The sequence below is a fragment of the Hakea prostrata genome, chromosome 8 (genome assembly GCF_041222555.1).
Source record: "Hakea prostrata isolate BN-2017 chromosome 8, UWA_Hpros_2, whole genome shotgun sequence".
NCBI classification, from domain to species: domain Eukaryota; kingdom Viridiplantae; phylum Streptophyta; class Magnoliopsida; order Proteales; family Proteaceae; genus Hakea; species Hakea prostrata.
Genome location: NC_142607.1, coordinates 14,404,813 through 14,422,404, shown reverse-complemented (window position 1 = coordinate 14,422,404; position 17,592 = coordinate 14,404,813). Strand labels below are relative to the sequence as shown.

Sequence of the window (17,592 nt, the reverse complement as noted above, 5' to 3'; positions counted from 1 at the left end):
CGCTCTCTTGTTCCCATAAGGCTGCTTCCATCTCTAAAGAAATTTTCAGCAACCTTGCCTGGCATTTTGAAAACCAACAATGCCCCCTTGTCCTGTGGTTCAAAATTGTCTATTTCCTAGTCATATTCCCTGGCCCATTTTTGAAGTTTGGAGAACTCTTAAGCTTTGCCTGAAAACTAAATCCTTCTTTATCAGCTGAAACATCACAGTTCCCCAAGCCTACATCCTGTGTTGGAATAGTTTCAAGGAAACTGGAGGAAACTGACCACCTTTTCTTCACTTGCCTACTTTTTCTCACAACTGGAAAATGCTTTAAGCTCTATTTTTGGCCTCGAAATAGAAGACCCCTTACTTTTAGCAGGGAGTGGCTTTGCTCGAGTAGGCCTTCTTAAGGCGTTCTATTTGCAACACCATAGACAAGCTTGCGTTCAGGCTGCTATTTCTCACATATGAATGGAGAAGAATCTCCATAAATGAACGTCCAAATCTTGTTCCTTGGTATAATTTGGAAACCCATCAAATTTTATGTTGGTTCAAACTCCCTTGGATTAACCGTAAACAGATTGTGAACAAAACAGGCATGTTTTGTTACCCAGGGTCTTGATTTCTCCCTCCACTGCTTCAACACTCCCCAAGCCAGTTAAGAGCCAATCAACCCCCTCATAAAAACAAATACGAGGGCGTAAAACCAGTAAAAGAAGATAAACGACATTCAAACTTAAAAGAGTGGGGGATGATAGAGGCTTAAATATACCATGGCAATCAAAAGAAGACAACAATTAGCTCCAGCATTAAACTTCTTATTCCAAGCAATAGTTTCAGAAAGGAGATTTATTCTACATATATTGAAACGCCACCTTATGGGCAGGATGCAGCATCATGAAATGTTTACAAGGAATGAAGTAACTCATCAATTTGTAAACATCATCAACATGCAAGGGTAATAATTAGCCACTCAACTTGAGCCATACATCATATTCCCCCCCCCCCCCTGAATACCTAAATAACATAAGAACCATTAAAATGTCAAATCCAAAAAGTTAACACACTAAAAGACAAACTATCATGATAATTGCAAACATATTATTGAAGACAGGGCAAAATGCATACCTTAATCTAACTGAGAAATTATATACTTTCATAGGGACATTGGTTATGGTCTTTGTAGGTGCATCAACTGAAACCAGATTCATTCTCTTCACTGACACTGTAGTTTGTAGTTTCAAACTTGAACTTTCAAATGCAACTGTTACAAAAGATATTTGTCGACTGATGAAAAATGATATTTCTAGAGCAATAAGACAAAGATCAAATTGCTTGAATTAATTTCAGTACACATCAAATGAAAGAAAACGAGATTGTGGTTCAGTACCTTGGGTCCCACCTTCGCCAACTGCATGGGCTTCTCCAGAGACCCTGTCTATAGACAAAACACTTTCATTGGCACTCACCCACTGACCATATACTCGATCTCTTAACCCTAACATACAAAGCAGAAACTTAGGATATCATGCAGAAAATACTAAACTGGCAATTTATATTATGAATGGTTAGTCATCTTGACCATAAACTGGGCAAGTCCACTCCTCTTACCTTCATACGAACATGACCTACTAGGCCCAACAAACTTCTTTAAATTTATATTCATTGGTATAGATTTTAAATAATTTATAATTTATTGATTTAAAACACACACACACATTTGATAGGATACTTGCATATTGCCATATCAAGAATGCACAACAAGAAGACGTTAAGAAGGAAGAAGGCAAAGAGGCTTGATCAGAGATGCTTAAATCTTAATACTAATGATGAGAAACAAACAATTTACAAGATACTGTAGTAAGAAGATAATCTCATGGAAAGACATCTCCAGAGTTAAGCACACAGCTTCAACTCAGAAGTCACTGTATCAGTATCTCGGCAAGATTTCAGTAGTTAATACTGGTTATATGCTTCCCACAAAACCTGGCTATGAATTCAAAATGAATACAGTACCAACTCACCAAGATCTCATACCAATTTGGTTTATCACCTGACTGGGACCAGGTCCGAAACCAAGATCCTGAATGACGAGTAATCTACTAAGCCACTTGGTATAAAATCAAGTAATGTAAACCCCAAAATCTAGGGCATAATAATTAATGCAAACCCTGAATAGAGAGTTCTTCAGGATCTTGATCCAATGAACCAGCAGAAAACAAGGGTTTAGTACCATGTGATTGTAGGGTTAGGGCTTATTTGAAGGTTCCAGAGTTTTAAAATGGGTTGACAAGGGTTCAGGTAGGGCTAGGAGCTAGGGGTGGATAAGATTCAATCCTAAACCTTGCATAACGTGAAATTCAGAATCGAGTAAATAAAATTTGGGTTTTGAAGGTTATAATTTGATAGAAATTAGGATTTCTAGGGTGATGACTAAGGCCAGGGTTATAGCCGAATGTCAAAGGAGGGGTTGGGGAGGGTGATCCGAAAAGGAATTAGGATTTGAAAGTTATGAATGAAAGTAAGGTTAGGGTTTCTAAGGTTTGAATGAAGTAGACAAAGTTAGATTTATTGGAAGAAGGGAAAGGGCTGAGATGGGGGATCGAAGGAAGGCAAGAGGGAGGGGAGTTTGATTCCTAAAGAGAGTGAGTATTAGGTAAGGGGTGTGGGGATCTATGGGTTTAGGGTTTGGCAAATTCTGGTTCAGTATTCTGGAAATTCCAGCACTGATGCAAGAGAGAAAAGGAAAAAAAAGAAGGGGCTGGGCAAAGGAGGGTATTGAAGGGAACGGGGTGGGGAGGTGAGGGAAGGCTGCCGTAGGGGATGGGAAAAGGAGGGGGGTGATGCGCGACAGGGAGGGGGCCTGGATCAAATGGATTAGGGCTTTCAGGATGGGGAAAAGAGGCTGCAAGTGAGGGAAGAAGGAGAAGGTAGGGGCTGAGGTGGGGTTGACTGTACTTACATGAAGAAGGGAATGGGAGATTTGAATAACTTCAAGTTGCAGAGAATTATTAACACACACAGCCGCAAGTCTCCCCAGATAGGGAAACCCAAGACTCCTCTCTTGGCAGCTTCCAAATCTCAAATTTTATTAATCATCAAAACTGTCTTTTACAAGCTAGAGAGGCTTTATTATAGCCTTAATGTGTGTAATCACATTAGGACTCAACATAAGGTGACTCAAACTTGCACTCTAGCTAGACTATAGACTCACATTCAAAAAAGGACAGGACTCTTGTCATAGCTCATCCCTAGGATGATCCAAATTGCAAAATAAGAGTAGATATGGACTCCTTGTAAGAGTGGACCCTAACTAAGAGAATCGTTTACTAATTGGGATTCCTAACCTAACTAGGACTCTTCAATAACTTGTCTAAAACTAAACCAAATTCAAAAACAAAAGTAGATCTTGGTATCCTACTAACATACTGGATCCAACAAAAGACTAATTTGACTCCAACTAAAACAAGCAAAATTACCAAATTGCCCAAATCTTGCACAATCTTCTATAAAGCTGTAGGGTGTTGGGCTATAACCCTAGGCCCTGTTTCGGCCCTAGATGTGGCCCTGGTTCTGGTTCACATCATCAAGTGGTTGGTATGCCAAGTCAAGAAACATGGCCATCAGCCACATCGCCTTTTTTGCTTTTAATTTATCAGATTTCAGGTTTTAATATCATTTCTTGCTGAAATACTGATGGTTTTGCTCAAAAGATCAGTTTTCCTGAATTGACACTTATATATATTAGAGCAAATTGCACTGGCACCCCAAAATGGAGGCTTTAAAGCACTGACACCCCATTTTATGTTTAAAAAACACAAACACCCCATTCATTAAACACACTAGTCCATTCTGTTAGTAAAACCATTAACCCAAAGTTTATTTTTTTTAATTCCAAAAATGCCCTTACCAACACTTAAACCCTAAACCCCAATTTGTTTCTTTCCTCACTCGGCTCTCCTCTGCTTCACCGTCTCCACCTTCAAATTACAACAATTACCAGAAGGGATATCACCTTCTTTAACAGAAGGTTTGAATCATTGCTGTTCCCAGGTTTTATAATTGCACGTCTACAACGTAACGGATTAGAGGTGAACAAGGGTTCCCTTACAACCTAAACAAATCAACAAAACCATTCAAAATATAAGGTTCGATCAGAAACAGAGGAACGAATCAGAAAGGAAAGAACAAAGGGTTCTGTTTAAACTTTAACAGCAGCAGGGGATGATTACCTTTTTATTTGGTGGTCAATCTCTGCTTGAACAAATTGGATGGCTTGGAGAAGTGTTGTACTTCATCATCCCCATTGTTGTATCTGAAGGATCAAATCAACCCAGCGACGATTAAAGGGTTGTTGGATTTGGAAGATCAACTTTGCAATCAAAATTCAAGCTTATTTCTTGGGTCACTATTGTGGTGTTGTGGATGCATCAAAATGACGTTGCCGGAGGAAGGTGGAGACGGTGAAGCAGAGGAGAGCCGAGTGAGGAGAGAGAACAAATTGGGGTTTAGGGTTTTAAGTGTTGGTAAGGGCATTTTTGGAATTTGCAAAAAAAAAACTGTGGGTTAATGGTTTTACTAACAGAATGGACTAGTATTTTTAATGAATGGGGTGTCTGTTTTTTAAACATAAAATGGGGTGTCTGTTTTTTAAACATAAAATGGGGTGTCAGCGCTTTAAAGCCTCCATTTTGGGGTGCCAGTGCAATTTGCTCTATATATTATTATTATTATTATTATTATTTTCTTTTGTCATACATCTTATCTTTTACACTTTGTACAGAAATGCCATAGGACAGCCCTTTCCCTTGATTCAATCAAAAGTTCAGACCCATTAGCTTCCTCCTCTCTTCTTTCCAGGTTGCTGGTGGTTTTGCTCAAAAGATCAGTTTTCCTGAATTGACACTTATATATATTATTATTTTTTTTTTTTCTTCTTTTCAAACATCTTATCTTTTACACTTCATACAGAAATGCCATAGGACAGCCCTTTACCTTGATTCAAGCAAAAGTTCAGACCCATTAGCTTCCTCCTCTCTTCTTTCCAGGTTACCACTCTTACATAGATTTGAATATTTCCTTTCCAAATATTATTTTATTTGAGATTATAAACAAAATGAACTAAACACAGAACCCTATTATCAAAACTGTGTAACAATTCCAGCCAATTCATTGGAACAAATTTGAGAGCCATGTGAGAATGGAACCTGCTTATCTATGAGATCAAGCTTTTCCCACTATGATGATCAGCACCATAATTAAATACAGTTCATGAGAGCACTGGTATATTTACATTTTACTACTCAAGGGACGAGTTGCAATTGGTACATACTTTTAGAGTCCTTCAGCTCAATTCCAGACACAAAGGAAACTTAGTCTGCTCACTGCAGTTAATGGAAAACTGAAGCTGAATGGTAGGGACCAAATGTCAGACTAGGCATATGATGACAATGACCAATTCCAAAAAAGTATAAACTAAACGATGTTCTGTCAGTTTTAAACTTCCAATAGTTTAGTTCTTCAGTTTTGTTGTCATCTAGTTCTATGTTGATTACTGATAATTTGACTGGTTTTTGATGACTTAAGGTGGTTTAATGTTGATATTTGATGTGGCTTAACATAAATATTTTATGATATAAGGTACATATTATAGCAAGCTAAAAAATGTAAGAAAAAGGGTGAAATAAAGAATTACACCAGCATACATTGGTCACCAAAGTTTTGTACTAGTATGCACCTTACAATCTAGGTGCTTTATTGGCTTTTACACCTGTCACATAAGCATCTAGGCCCCTGTCCACTGCCTTGGGTCGTCTTGCCACTTGACAGCTATATAATTACATAAAGACCCGACCCAAGTGCCATAAATAATACATAAATTATAGACACCCTACTACCCCAAGTCTTCCATGCCCCAAGTCTCAGCAATACAGCATATGAGAGACCAGTTTTGAGTGATAAACGTGGCAAAAAAAATCAAGAGCCAATGCCTTCCCCCCCCCCCCTTTTCTGACAAATGTAATTCAAAATTTCAGTCTGCTCAAGTTTATGTCTTTGTAGAAGGGATTCGTAACATTTCAGCATCACAGCCTACAAGAAACAAAATCTGGTCAAAATTCTGGTCAACATTTTCGAGTTGATGCGCTTGATATTTTGGACTATTTATCATCCCGATGAGGTTGAGTCTCAAGCTTTTCCATATCTTCCCAAGACATAGAATATATCTAAAACTAACTGTTTTGCCCCAATCATACGTCTAGAATATAAGCCCATGTGTATAATGTAAATGCCCCCTGCAGATGCCAACAGCATACAGAAGATTCGAAGTTCACTAAATATAACAGATAAATGACCTACCTTCTATACTGAAATTAGAATGATGACCCACAGGGAGGATTGGATTTTGAGGATGTAAACGAGCACCAACTGAAATCTGAAAATGGTGCAATTCAAAAATTAGGCACGTAGTCTATCGATGGAAAAGCAAGCTACACCAAAATAGTAATAAAGAGACAAAAACATTAAAGGAAAGAAAAGTACCATCATGTAGTCTGACTTCTCTGGCTGTTTGTGAATTGATATTCGAACAAGAGCCCTACCATGGTTCATCGCCTATTAAGCCAAAAGATAGAGGAGAAAGTAAGGGAAAATGAAACGATAACAATAATAATATTTTGACAAGATAAATTACACATATTCAAATTAGATTATCTGCAAATATAACATAATTATATTTAACCCCTTTTGCATCCTATCAGTATCTAGTATCTACTGTATTTGCGTAAGGCAAAATTCTGATTCCCTTTTCAAGAACATCTCTTATTCAAAGCAGGAGGCTTGCTGTCCAATGTAAACATAGAAGTAAATAGGTATATAAGGAAAATTGACTTCTGAGTAAAGATGGCATGGCTGCAGGTGATTCAAAGAATGAACTGTCTTGAACCAAAAGTTTTAAGATTACTGAGCACCTGAAAAATCAGGAAAAGTAGAAGCAGGCATCAGACCTTCAAATGGATTCTGCCTTTGTCATCACAGGTGTCTCCAATAGAAACAATATCAGGGTAATTAGTCTCGGCGCTCACTTGAACAACACCATAGGCTTCATGGAAGGGGCTCCCTGGAAAAGGAAGAATCACAACCATAAATCACACATGATAATGCAGCACTGGAAAGCACGTAAAGTGCACTTTAGTGGTAGTGCTGCTACCTATATCATCACAGTAGCTTACAACAAGCTCAAGTCTGTCACCAATGGCTAGGTCAGCTACATGGAAATGAAATCCCTCAGTTACTCTTATTTGAGCCACCTGGCCACAGAAATGGTTCTCAGCAAACAGACCTCCGTGCTAATATAGAAAATACATAAATTAAATAATATCTCACCCTAAGTTTACAACAACAACAACAACAACGAAAAAAAAGAATAAGCGCAACAGCAACGTTAATCCCCAGGCACGATACATAGGACTCAATGCTAACTATGCATTCTCTATGTGTTTAGAGAATCTACGACCTGCCATTCCCCATAAATACAGCAATCACCCAGCTGCAAGGGCTTCAATTCTTAGGATATAAAAGGCTATCCGTTTCCAAAGATTTTGCCAATATACACGTGAAATTCCACAGAGCCATCTTGGACACCTGTATCAGATGTGACTGAAACCCTAATGGGGTATAAGAAGACAAGATATCAAAATCCCAGAGTGATCAGGTGATCAGACTCTGAGAACAGGTAAAACCCTATTCGGTAAAGGAAACTCACAATAGAAGTGCATGACCAAGATGAGAGAAAAATTATATAAACCCTAAGATCAATGACATACCAAGGCTGATAAAAGGATGTTCTAAATTATTGGAGGAATATTTCCATCAAATTTCACAGATTCTGATAATTTAGAGATCCAAGAGAATCCAGGTTCAAAGAGGAAGCTCAACTAGAAGACAAAGAAGAAAAAAATCCAGTTTCTGTAATGAACTGATTCACAGATGAATTAGCAAGTACCGCCTGGAAAATAAACCACAGAAGCAATTATTTATGGATCCAAAGATGAGATTCAAAACCAGAAACCAGACGAACACATGAGAAAACTGACATGTAAATTGGAGATGAAACCACAAAATAGAGGAAGAAAAGAAGGAAAAAATGATTCAGATCACCACCAACTGCCTACTGAATCATTACAGTAGGGACTGAAGTACCATAGTACCAATATTCTGAATCACCACAGCAGGGAATGTTTATGCGATGGCATCTGTTCCAGCATAAATCAAGATAAAGGAATTCATGCATAAAAGAAAATACAATGGGAAGACAATAGTTATCATGTACAAAAAGAAAAAGAACTATGAAAGGGTATAGATACTTTGTTATGCATTCCCTAATGATGTTCTATGTTGAATGGCCCAGAGCGTAATGGGGGAAGAAAAGGGTAAAAGAAGCTTACAGGCAACTGAATTGGAAATACCTTTAGTTCTATTGTATTGCATATATTCTTTTCATAAACTGAACTTCTATTGTTACTTAATGTCTTTGATATGGTTCTCGCTATTATATGTATGGTTTAGGAATGGTTTCACTAAAATGCTCATTAAAGTTCTTAACTGTCCTAGATCCAGGTAGACAAGAAAAAGGTACATGGGTCATTGTTACAGGCAAGACTAAGTGACCTCTAGAGCACCACTCTTTTAGTGTAAATAGGAATGTAATGTTGATATATAAATGATGTTAAGATGCCAACAGTATCACCCAAAATGTATCTCTTGAGGTTTTTATGTTTATGTTAATGGAAACCTTGTCCTTTGACCATGACAATGATTAACCGTTAATGAAGTATATTTTAATCAAATGAAAATGAGAATAAGTTTCCGGTTAACCCCAATAGTGTAAGCTTCTGCATATTATTTGGATGAATGTTAGATGAAGAGTTAATGAATAACCTGCACGTGTCCAGTTAGACAACAATGTCATGGGCCCCACTGGGTCTAGGAACTTAGGCCATTACAGTAGGAGTTAGGAAGGCAGACAATGGTGGCAGAGGGCAAAGACACTAAGAAGGGAAGAGGAGACAGTGTGCGACAGGGGCAGCGGAAGAGAGCAGAGGGGAGCCAGGGATAAAAGAGACCGTGCAAAGGTCAACATCAATGGACAGGCAGCTAACCAATTCGTGTTGTGCTCAAGAGAGGCAACCTCATCAAGGGCAGAGGTGCATCGATCGGCAGCAAGAGGGAAGGCAACAATATGGGCGGACAGGTCAGCAATTCTGAGGCAGCAGCTTCGAGCACTGCCACAGGCAGGACAGGGGAATAGGGCTAGATGGACTCATGGAAGAGAGTGAAGAGAGGTTAACGGTGGAAGGGGGAGAGAAGGAAGAAGGAACCAAAGAGGGGGGGGGGGTTCTCAGAGCAATTTGAGGATAAATGCCCGAAGACCTTACAGAGGTCATATTGGTGAGAGGTTCCCAAAAATGAAGTGTCTGGTTGAACACGTGAACCTATGACCATGTTCATCCAAAATGAGCACCGAGTGAGGCAGAGGTTGACCAACCATTGAGCCAATTCGGCTGAGTCAATCCTTGTTCAAGAGGGTGGAAGGGAAGCCCTAGGCAGTGCAATCTAGAGAGGTACCAACTTGTCATTGATCTTCCTGAGTTGCAAGTGAGGGCCCCAATTCTGGAAAGAGAGTTCCTGAGCCAACCCACCAAAGTGCGAATTCTACGGTTCACTTCTCAATGTCTTCATCAAAGAATGTGAAGATGAAGACGCCATTGTTGAGGAGGAATATGTCCTTATTTTTAGTTTAAGGGGTCTAATTATGTAAGTTCTGCCCAACTCAAGTTATAAGGGCAGCACAGTTTTTTCTTATGTTCTATTTTAGTTTCAAGTGTCTAAGTCAGTCTAGGATGTGATAAGGAATTAAGGACTAAGAAGTCCTGTAGTTCAGTTTTAAGACTCCCATTTGAAAATAGATTAGTATGTTGAGTACAGCTAGGACAGTCATTTTTAAGGCTACAAATAGAAGGCATATGCTTGTAACCGAACTCAGATAATAGATTTGCAAATACAACTAATAAAGATTGTATTGCTGCTAAGCTCTAAGTGTTAGTGGAGCTTCTCATCAGTGGTAAGGGACCTCCATGCAATCCCTTAGAATGCTAGTTCTGAAACAGTAATTCTAAACCTAGACCTTCAACCCCTAGCTCCATAATTACTTAATTTTCCCTCTAGAAACCTAACATAAATCTGTAACCCTAAACCAGTCCCTGTAATACACCACTCGAGAGTTCAACCCTAACAAAGGCCAATCTGAGTCTTCTGTAAACCCTAACCTTAATTTCCACTATTAGGAGTTCAAGCATGCAATCTTTTATACAAACAAGTCAGGGAAAAAAAAAAAAAAGAATGTAATTGATCAATTCTTCTTTTTTTTTTTGGTGGGGGGGGGTGTTGGAGACAGAGAGAGACGGGGGGAAGGGGGTGATACTCCACATTGATGTCTTTCTTTTAGTACTTCTGCTTGTTTTTTCTCTTTCCACTTGTAAAAGTAAATGTTCAGTCTAATGGTTTCGTGTCCATAACCACTGGCAGTTCCATTACACAAGATCTCATAGAACTTTGAACAAGGTTCCATCAATTATCTTACACTTAACAAATTGATTATAGACATCAATAAAGAAACACTAATGGATCAAATCCTGATAAACAAAGTTGGACCTTCTGATTCCATGTGAACAACAATGAGACCTCATTCCAGAATAATTATAGGCATGTCAGGTGGAAGTTTTTGTCACTTTTTTAGATCCTGTGGGAGCCTATAATGACAATTTTTACTGACACATGACACTCTTTGAAGTATGACTGCCTCTGAAGCATCTTAAGTTTATGGAAGGACAGAATAGTCACCTACTAAGAATGTTGTTCCGATTGATTAGAAGCTTCCTAAACAAATCAATGGTCAGGCAGTAGAAAACAGTTCCATTTATAAACATGGGATGTAAACCTTAATGGTTTTTGTGACACCACACTCCACAAATGGCTCACGTATTTAGCATTTGTATCCTCCATAGACCATAACAAAGCAGTAAATGTAATTGACCCTACTACTCTATGTATTTGCTATCTTAATTAATATCAAGCTTTGGTTTAGTATCAAAAAAAAAAAAAAAACATGGGATGGGAAAATGGAATTGCAACAGCTCTCTATGCACATTGGCCAAATGCATCAACTACAGGCTCAATGATGAATTTAGAGAAATCTAGGAAAGAAATCAGAAAGTTGCAAAGATAATGAAACAGTTTTCTGTTAGTAACAACTTATATACCAGCAGAACACAACCAGACTTTGCAACATATAATTCATTAACAGGAAGGAAAAAATAATAGAACATAATAATACCTCAGCAACCCTAACACAGGTTGCAATCTCAGTTCTTCCTGTCGTTCGGTCTCTTGCCTGAATACAAGCAATATTATTAGTTTCTAGCGTCTTTATTCTTCCCCCATCAATGGAAATAGAATCCTGTTGCATATCTTCAGTCTTGTCACCCGAAGCTTTCAACAGAGAATAAACAATAGTTCCTTTACGACCATGGGAATCCCACTGGTTGGATGTTTCTGACAATGCAGGCAAGGGATCTGACATGAGATAGGATGGTGGAAGAATCCAGGTCATCGGCACTCCAAGAGAAAGGGGAGGATCAGGAACCACCGAGATTAATGCAGATGCGCTAAATGATTTTGACTCTGAGAATGCACCAGAAGACTGAAAATTACAAGAGAATGAAACAGCAACATTTGTTTTTCCAGCAGACCTGCAGAAGAGTGATACATTCTGATGAGTAATAACAGAAATCATATCGTAAAGCCAATCAAAGACACAACCAAAGCAGAAATTCTGCCTGTCAAATTAGTAGACTGTTAGAAAAGCAACACAATGAAACTATAGGAAGTTAGAAATAACAAAAAATACGCACAAGACAGGATTTACATGGTTCACCCGAAGGCTATGTCTAAAAACTGAGCATAGATAGTTTAACTACAAGAAGAAGAATAGATAAAACCCTAATTGCTTTCTACCCCTTTCAACCTGTTGAGATACTATGAATATAATTACAGGTGAAGACCATACTTCAATAAAAATACCAATATAAATATTGATACAGGTTTTTTTCCTACTTCAATAAAAATACTAAAATGCCCCTGCACCCAAAACAATGAAACAGAACCTCCATTCAGTCTGGGGCCACAACAAGCCATTTCCAAGAACTCGAGATCCTGAACATGACCTACAGCCTACCCAGTGGTGGTCAATGTCGCAATAATGACGATCCAGGTGCCTTGAGGTCGATATGGGCCCCAGAACATTTTCCATGGTGAAAATTTGTCTCCACCACCACATAAACCAGCTAAATACTATCATGAATAACCGATCAAAAAGGAAAATTCTTGCAAGAAGTCAGCATTCTAGTAAATAACCCTTTGCAATAGCTGCAAGTAGCCTCATTGCACATTCTGATTTATTATAAATCTTATTTGGCTAATAGATAAATAAACATCACCACCAATCAAAATTAAGAGAGACAAACTCAAATTTTGTTGATGTGCCAGAGACAGGTCAAATAATCAGTAGGGTTTCAAAACTGAACCAACAAATGTCTTTCTGACTAACACAACTTTTCTTGGCATCTAATAGTACATCAGGGAGTAATAAACTAGATTTTATCTGATTATTAAATAATATAATTCATATTAGCCAGGGGAAATTGCCTTTAGACATCCCTTTTTGAGTCACCATCATGCCATGTAGAAAAATTATGTGAATATTCCAACTGTTGGATAGAGGGGGCATTCCATGGATTTGTTGCATGTCCAGTTTCAGAACCTAATTCAATGAAATACACTCCTAGCTATTAGCATGCAAGATTGAATTTTTGTTCCAGTTCACCACTCAAACAAGCTGCTGCCAGTACAAACTGCAACAACAATGAGTTTGATGCATCCCCATCCATGCTGCTTCTAATCCTTAACCATCAAAACTCTAACCCTGAATAGTTGCTACCTAAATTAAGAACTAGCTTAACTATGAAGGCCAAAATATGTAAAACAATACTAGAACTGGCTTTCCTACATTTGCCCAACAAACCTGCAAACCATAAAAAGAAAGAACCATTTCTTTGACGTCTCAAGAATCTCAATCTGGAGATGCAAATCAACACGAGTACTTAGAACTTGCTCCAAACAAAAAAAAGCTTGAATCAATTTAATTTTATGGTCACTAGGATAACATGTGTATTTGTACCGAAAAGAGGAATAAAAAAAGGGGTAATTTTCATCTGGACCCCCTGAGGTTTGGTCCAGGTAACTTTTAGTCCAATTTAAGTTTTCTTTTGCATATGGCTCCCCTGTGGTTTCAAAAAAGATTAAATAAGGACAAGCTTAACGGAAATGGTTAGTTTGATAATTTGTATGACGAAAATACCCTTTTTTTTGATTTATTTGTTTTAGTTTTTTTTTAATAATTTTATTTCTTTTATTCAAAAAAATAAATGTAAAAATCTCATTTTTGGTAAAAAGAAACTCTTAACACCACGGGGTGAGACCCTCTAGTATTTTTTGGTTCTTTGTCTTCTCGTGTGGCAAGAACGGTGTCAGTGGGAGAAACTACCGCGTTGGTGTGGGGCTGCTTATACCCGGGCTCTCTCCTTTCGGCATCTTTGTTAACCTATTTGGTAGAGTTAAGCCTTCTCAAGTCTCACCGCCATAATCGTGATTTTCTCTTCATCACCCCACCCGGGAAACCCAACCCAAACCCTCTGGTTCTCACTTGGTGGACCCGATAAATCTATCAGCTCGCTCCAGAGACCCTCTTCTCTCTCCTTCTCTGGGTAAGCAACTTCATTTGGGTCTCTCACCAGCAAGCAGCTCGTTCGCTTGCAGCCTGGGGTTGTGTTTGACAGCTTCTGATGTATTTGTCGAAGGGTGCTATCGATAAAGACAGAGGATGCCAAGAGGAACCCGGAGCCACCACCACCTCCACCAAAGATTGTGCTCGAGGCTACATGCATTGTGAGGGATGCGCGAGAAGGTTAGGAGAGCTTGACGGGTTCGAGGTTTGATGATCGAAGCCGAGAACCCATTTTAATTTCTCTGAATTCATTACCTTGCGTGCTGCTTTGGGGACTCTCCATGTATTTTTTCTTCTGATTTTCAGGGGTGGAAGATGTTTAAACTAATTGCAGGACTTGTACGGTGGTTGTGAAGGGTAAAAAGGCTACAGCTGATCCATTGAAGGTTTTGGATGGAGTTTAATGGAAGAGTCATAGACTGGTTGAGTTAATCTCCCCCATGCCGAACCTCCGAAGAGGATGCAAAGAAAGATGAAGAGAAGAAGGAGAACGCTAAGAAAGAAGAGAAGAAAGAGGAGGTATTGTCATGAATGAGCTTCAGATCTGTCTGCATCGATGTTGTTCTGTTTTGTTTTTACTTCTGTTCATTTCCATGTTCGATTTTCCTTTGGTTCCTTTACTTGCAGCCTCAGGTGATCATTGTGGTGTTAAAGGTTCACATGCACTGTGAAGCTTGCGCCCAGGAAATCAGAAAATGTATCCAGAAAATGAAAGGTAAATTCTTTTCATGATTATTTTTGTCGAATTCCAACTGGGTTTGACCAAAATTAATTTAAAAATCCTCTCGGTTCCTAGTTTTGGAATCTTCAGAAACAAAGATTACATCATTAATTTCAGATTTGATTGTGAATAAATATCAAATCTGGGAATTTAATTTTGCAGGGGTGGAATCTGCTGATCCAGATTTGAAGAACTCACTTGAACAGCTCCGGTTCTTGGCCGCGCGAGGCGGAGCGTGAGAAATCGGGTCTCACCTCGTCGTGTTAGGTTTCTTTTCACCAAAATGAGATTTTTACATTTATTTTTTGAATAAAAGAAATACACTTATTAAAAAAAAAGACTAAAACAAATAAATCAAAAAAGGGTATTTTCGTCTCAAATTATCAACTCGTTTCCGTTGTTTGTCCTTTTTATCTTTTGAACCACGGGGGCCTTGCAGAACTTTTGGACTGTGCCTGGCCCCTCGGGTCCGTGTTCCTGACAGAGAGAGGGTATACCTTCCACGTAAGACTTTAATAAAACCAAGGTCCTTTTCATCGGGATAATTAGGGTGGATTCCTTTCGAACTAGAGCATGGAGCGTCATACTTATCACCATGTGAATGCCCCCGAAATCTCAACACCTAAACATAGAGAAAAAGTATGTTTTATTTGAAGTTTGCAAAAATATGTCTCCAAGTGTGCATTATAATGAGGAGAAACAAAGCAGAGAGCAAAGGAAAATGAAGAAGCTATTATACCTGTTCATCTTCAATGATCCATTTGTAATTATTGCACAGCTCATAGAAGGAAAACAAATTACCCTGAAGAACATAAATAGGTTAGTTGAACATTCACAGGGAGAAGACACTGAACACTAACTATTTCTCTTTTGATACATGCCTCAGGTAAAGAAGGGAAGATTGGCATTTCACGGCCAACTCCAAGCTGTTCACTCTGCGCACTCAAAATCATTGAGGAAGGTATCCCAACTTTAACTCTGCCGAGTGCTTGGCAAATCACAGTATCAGCATTCCCATATACCGTGGCAATTAGAGTCTGATCATCAGAATCAGTCAATTGGATATAAAATCAAATTTTATATTTGAAGAGATCAAGTAATACTCTGAAAGGGAACAAGATGATCCAACAAACTAAACCAGTAATTATGCAGACAAAACAAATCCATAGTATCAGATGATCATCTCACTCAAGTAACATAATGTTGCTGCCTCAGAAAACAGGACGAGTCAAATAGACCGATCCTGGCTCATGACAAAACCCATATTATAAAAAGGCTGCAGCCAATCTAATTTACCAAGAGAGGTAATTGAAAAATTACAAGGAAGAGATGGATCTTAGTTATATTCAAACACTACCAAGTCGGTGTGCTCGTTAATAGCTTCGGACCCTCAAACAATTATCACTTAACTCTAAATCTAATTCAAGATAAATGCCAACTTGATGTTTGAACTATCATCAAAATTTTTTCTAGTAAAACATCTTTACCGATGTATTCCAATTGAAGGAAATCAAGACAACCAATAAGAGGGTTCTTTACATTATACCATTTAATTAAACTTTATTGAAAATTGAATTAAATCTTTATTAATTCAAGCTGTTAATTAGGACTACAACAATGCATACCAGCATTCAGTGAACAACAACAACCTCACATGTGCAGGCCCACACACACATGCAGCGCTGCATATGACACCCTCATATGGCACCAAGATGCACAAAGTGGGCAGAACATAAGACAAAACCCTCATATATGTCTGGGATTCAGCACCAGACCTTCTGGCGTTATTACCAAGTTACAACCTACAGCCCCTCAAACCAAAATCTTGAGCTACTATATGAGGATACAACAACAACAGCATCTAACAAGAAATCAGTAAGTATCTATCAGCCGAAACAAGTATACCGAACAAGAGTAAGGATCTCGGAATTCTAGCTTACACTAGTTCCAGGTGAAATAGCTGAAAGTTGGCCTGAAGTCCGGTTGATTGTTGCAACCGCATTGTCCATGCAACCATACTCAATATAGGCCCTGATGGTTGGGCCACCTTTCATGGTGAGCTGAACAGATAGAAAGAGAGACAGATATGATCATCATTAAATAACCACATCATAATTCATAACAGGAGAGATTATCACTGATTCACTAGTGCACCAAAAACTAATGATAAGAACAAAATTTTATTAAGCAACAAGGAACTGGGATTGGAATGCATTCTCCCACAACTGTGTACTTAACTGAGGCACAAGCCCAGGGGCGGACCCACTAAGGGGCCAGGCCCCCCCCCCCCGATTTTTAAATTTTTTTATGATTTTCTTAGTTTTTTCATTTTTTAAATTAATTTTCTTTATTTTTCTAGCTTTTTTCTCTTCTCACATGTGAAAAATCAATATTTGCCCCCCCCCCCAAATTGAGAATAAATTTTAAAGGTAAAATAATGGGTATAAATGTCATCCCTAGTTAAAAAATAACTCCTCAATCCCTATTTATTCTCCTCTTTCTTCTCTCTCACATCTTTTCTTCTAATTTATTCTCCTTCTATAAACGTGGGTTAGGGCAAATTTTTGAAAAATTATATTATTAAATATTCAAAATGTCATTTATAATGCAAACTAACTCCTCAATCCCTATTTATTCTCCTCTTTCTTCTCTCTCACATCTTTTCTTCTTATTTATTCTCCTTCTATAAACATGGGTTAGGGGAAATTTTTCAAAAAAAATATATTATTAAATATTCAAAATGTCATTTCTAATGGAAACTAACTCCTCAATCTCAATTTATTCTCTCATATCTCATCTTTCCTCTCTCCTCTATTCTTTCTAATTATTCTCTTCCGTTTCTTTCTTTCTATCTATTCTATAAACGTGAATTAAGGAAAATTTAGGAAAAAAATCTTCTCTACAATTAGGTTATCTTTCTCTTTTTCAATTTATTTATTTTTTCTCTTTTACTCATATTTTTTTGTTATTTTTTATTTGATTTTATATT

At 38.1% G+C, this 17,592-nt stretch overlaps 1 protein-coding gene across 3 annotated transcripts in view; it reads right to left on the bottom strand.

Moving 5' to 3' along the window:
• The window catches only part of EMB3012 (embryo defective 3012), a 58,484-nt gene that overhangs the window by 9,351 nt on the left and 31,541 nt on the right, over positions 1 to 17,592 (bottom strand). For 2 of the 3 annotated variants that reach the window (XM_089165777.1, XM_089165779.1), the window contains 11 exons: positions 16,544 to 16,663; positions 15,485 to 15,640; positions 15,343 to 15,405; positions 15,101 to 15,225; positions 11,375 to 11,789; positions 7,190 to 7,289; positions 6,987 to 7,099; positions 6,523 to 6,594; positions 6,340 to 6,415; positions 1,373 to 1,480; positions 1,111 to 1,246 (listed from right to left, as the gene is read on the bottom strand). In XM_089165777.1, the coding sequence (XP_089021903.1) occupies positions 1,111 to 1,246; positions 1,373 to 1,480; positions 6,340 to 6,415; positions 6,523 to 6,594; positions 6,987 to 7,099; positions 7,190 to 7,289; positions 11,375 to 11,789; positions 15,101 to 15,225; positions 15,343 to 15,405; positions 15,485 to 15,640; positions 16,544 to 16,663 (1,484 nt within the window). The remainder of the gene's footprint in view (positions 1 to 1,110; positions 1,247 to 1,372; positions 1,481 to 6,339; positions 6,416 to 6,522; positions 6,595 to 6,986; positions 7,100 to 7,189; positions 7,290 to 11,374; positions 11,790 to 15,100; positions 15,226 to 15,342; positions 15,406 to 15,484; positions 15,641 to 16,543; positions 16,664 to 17,592) is intronic. The other variant, XM_089165778.1, reaches the window with a different exon arrangement.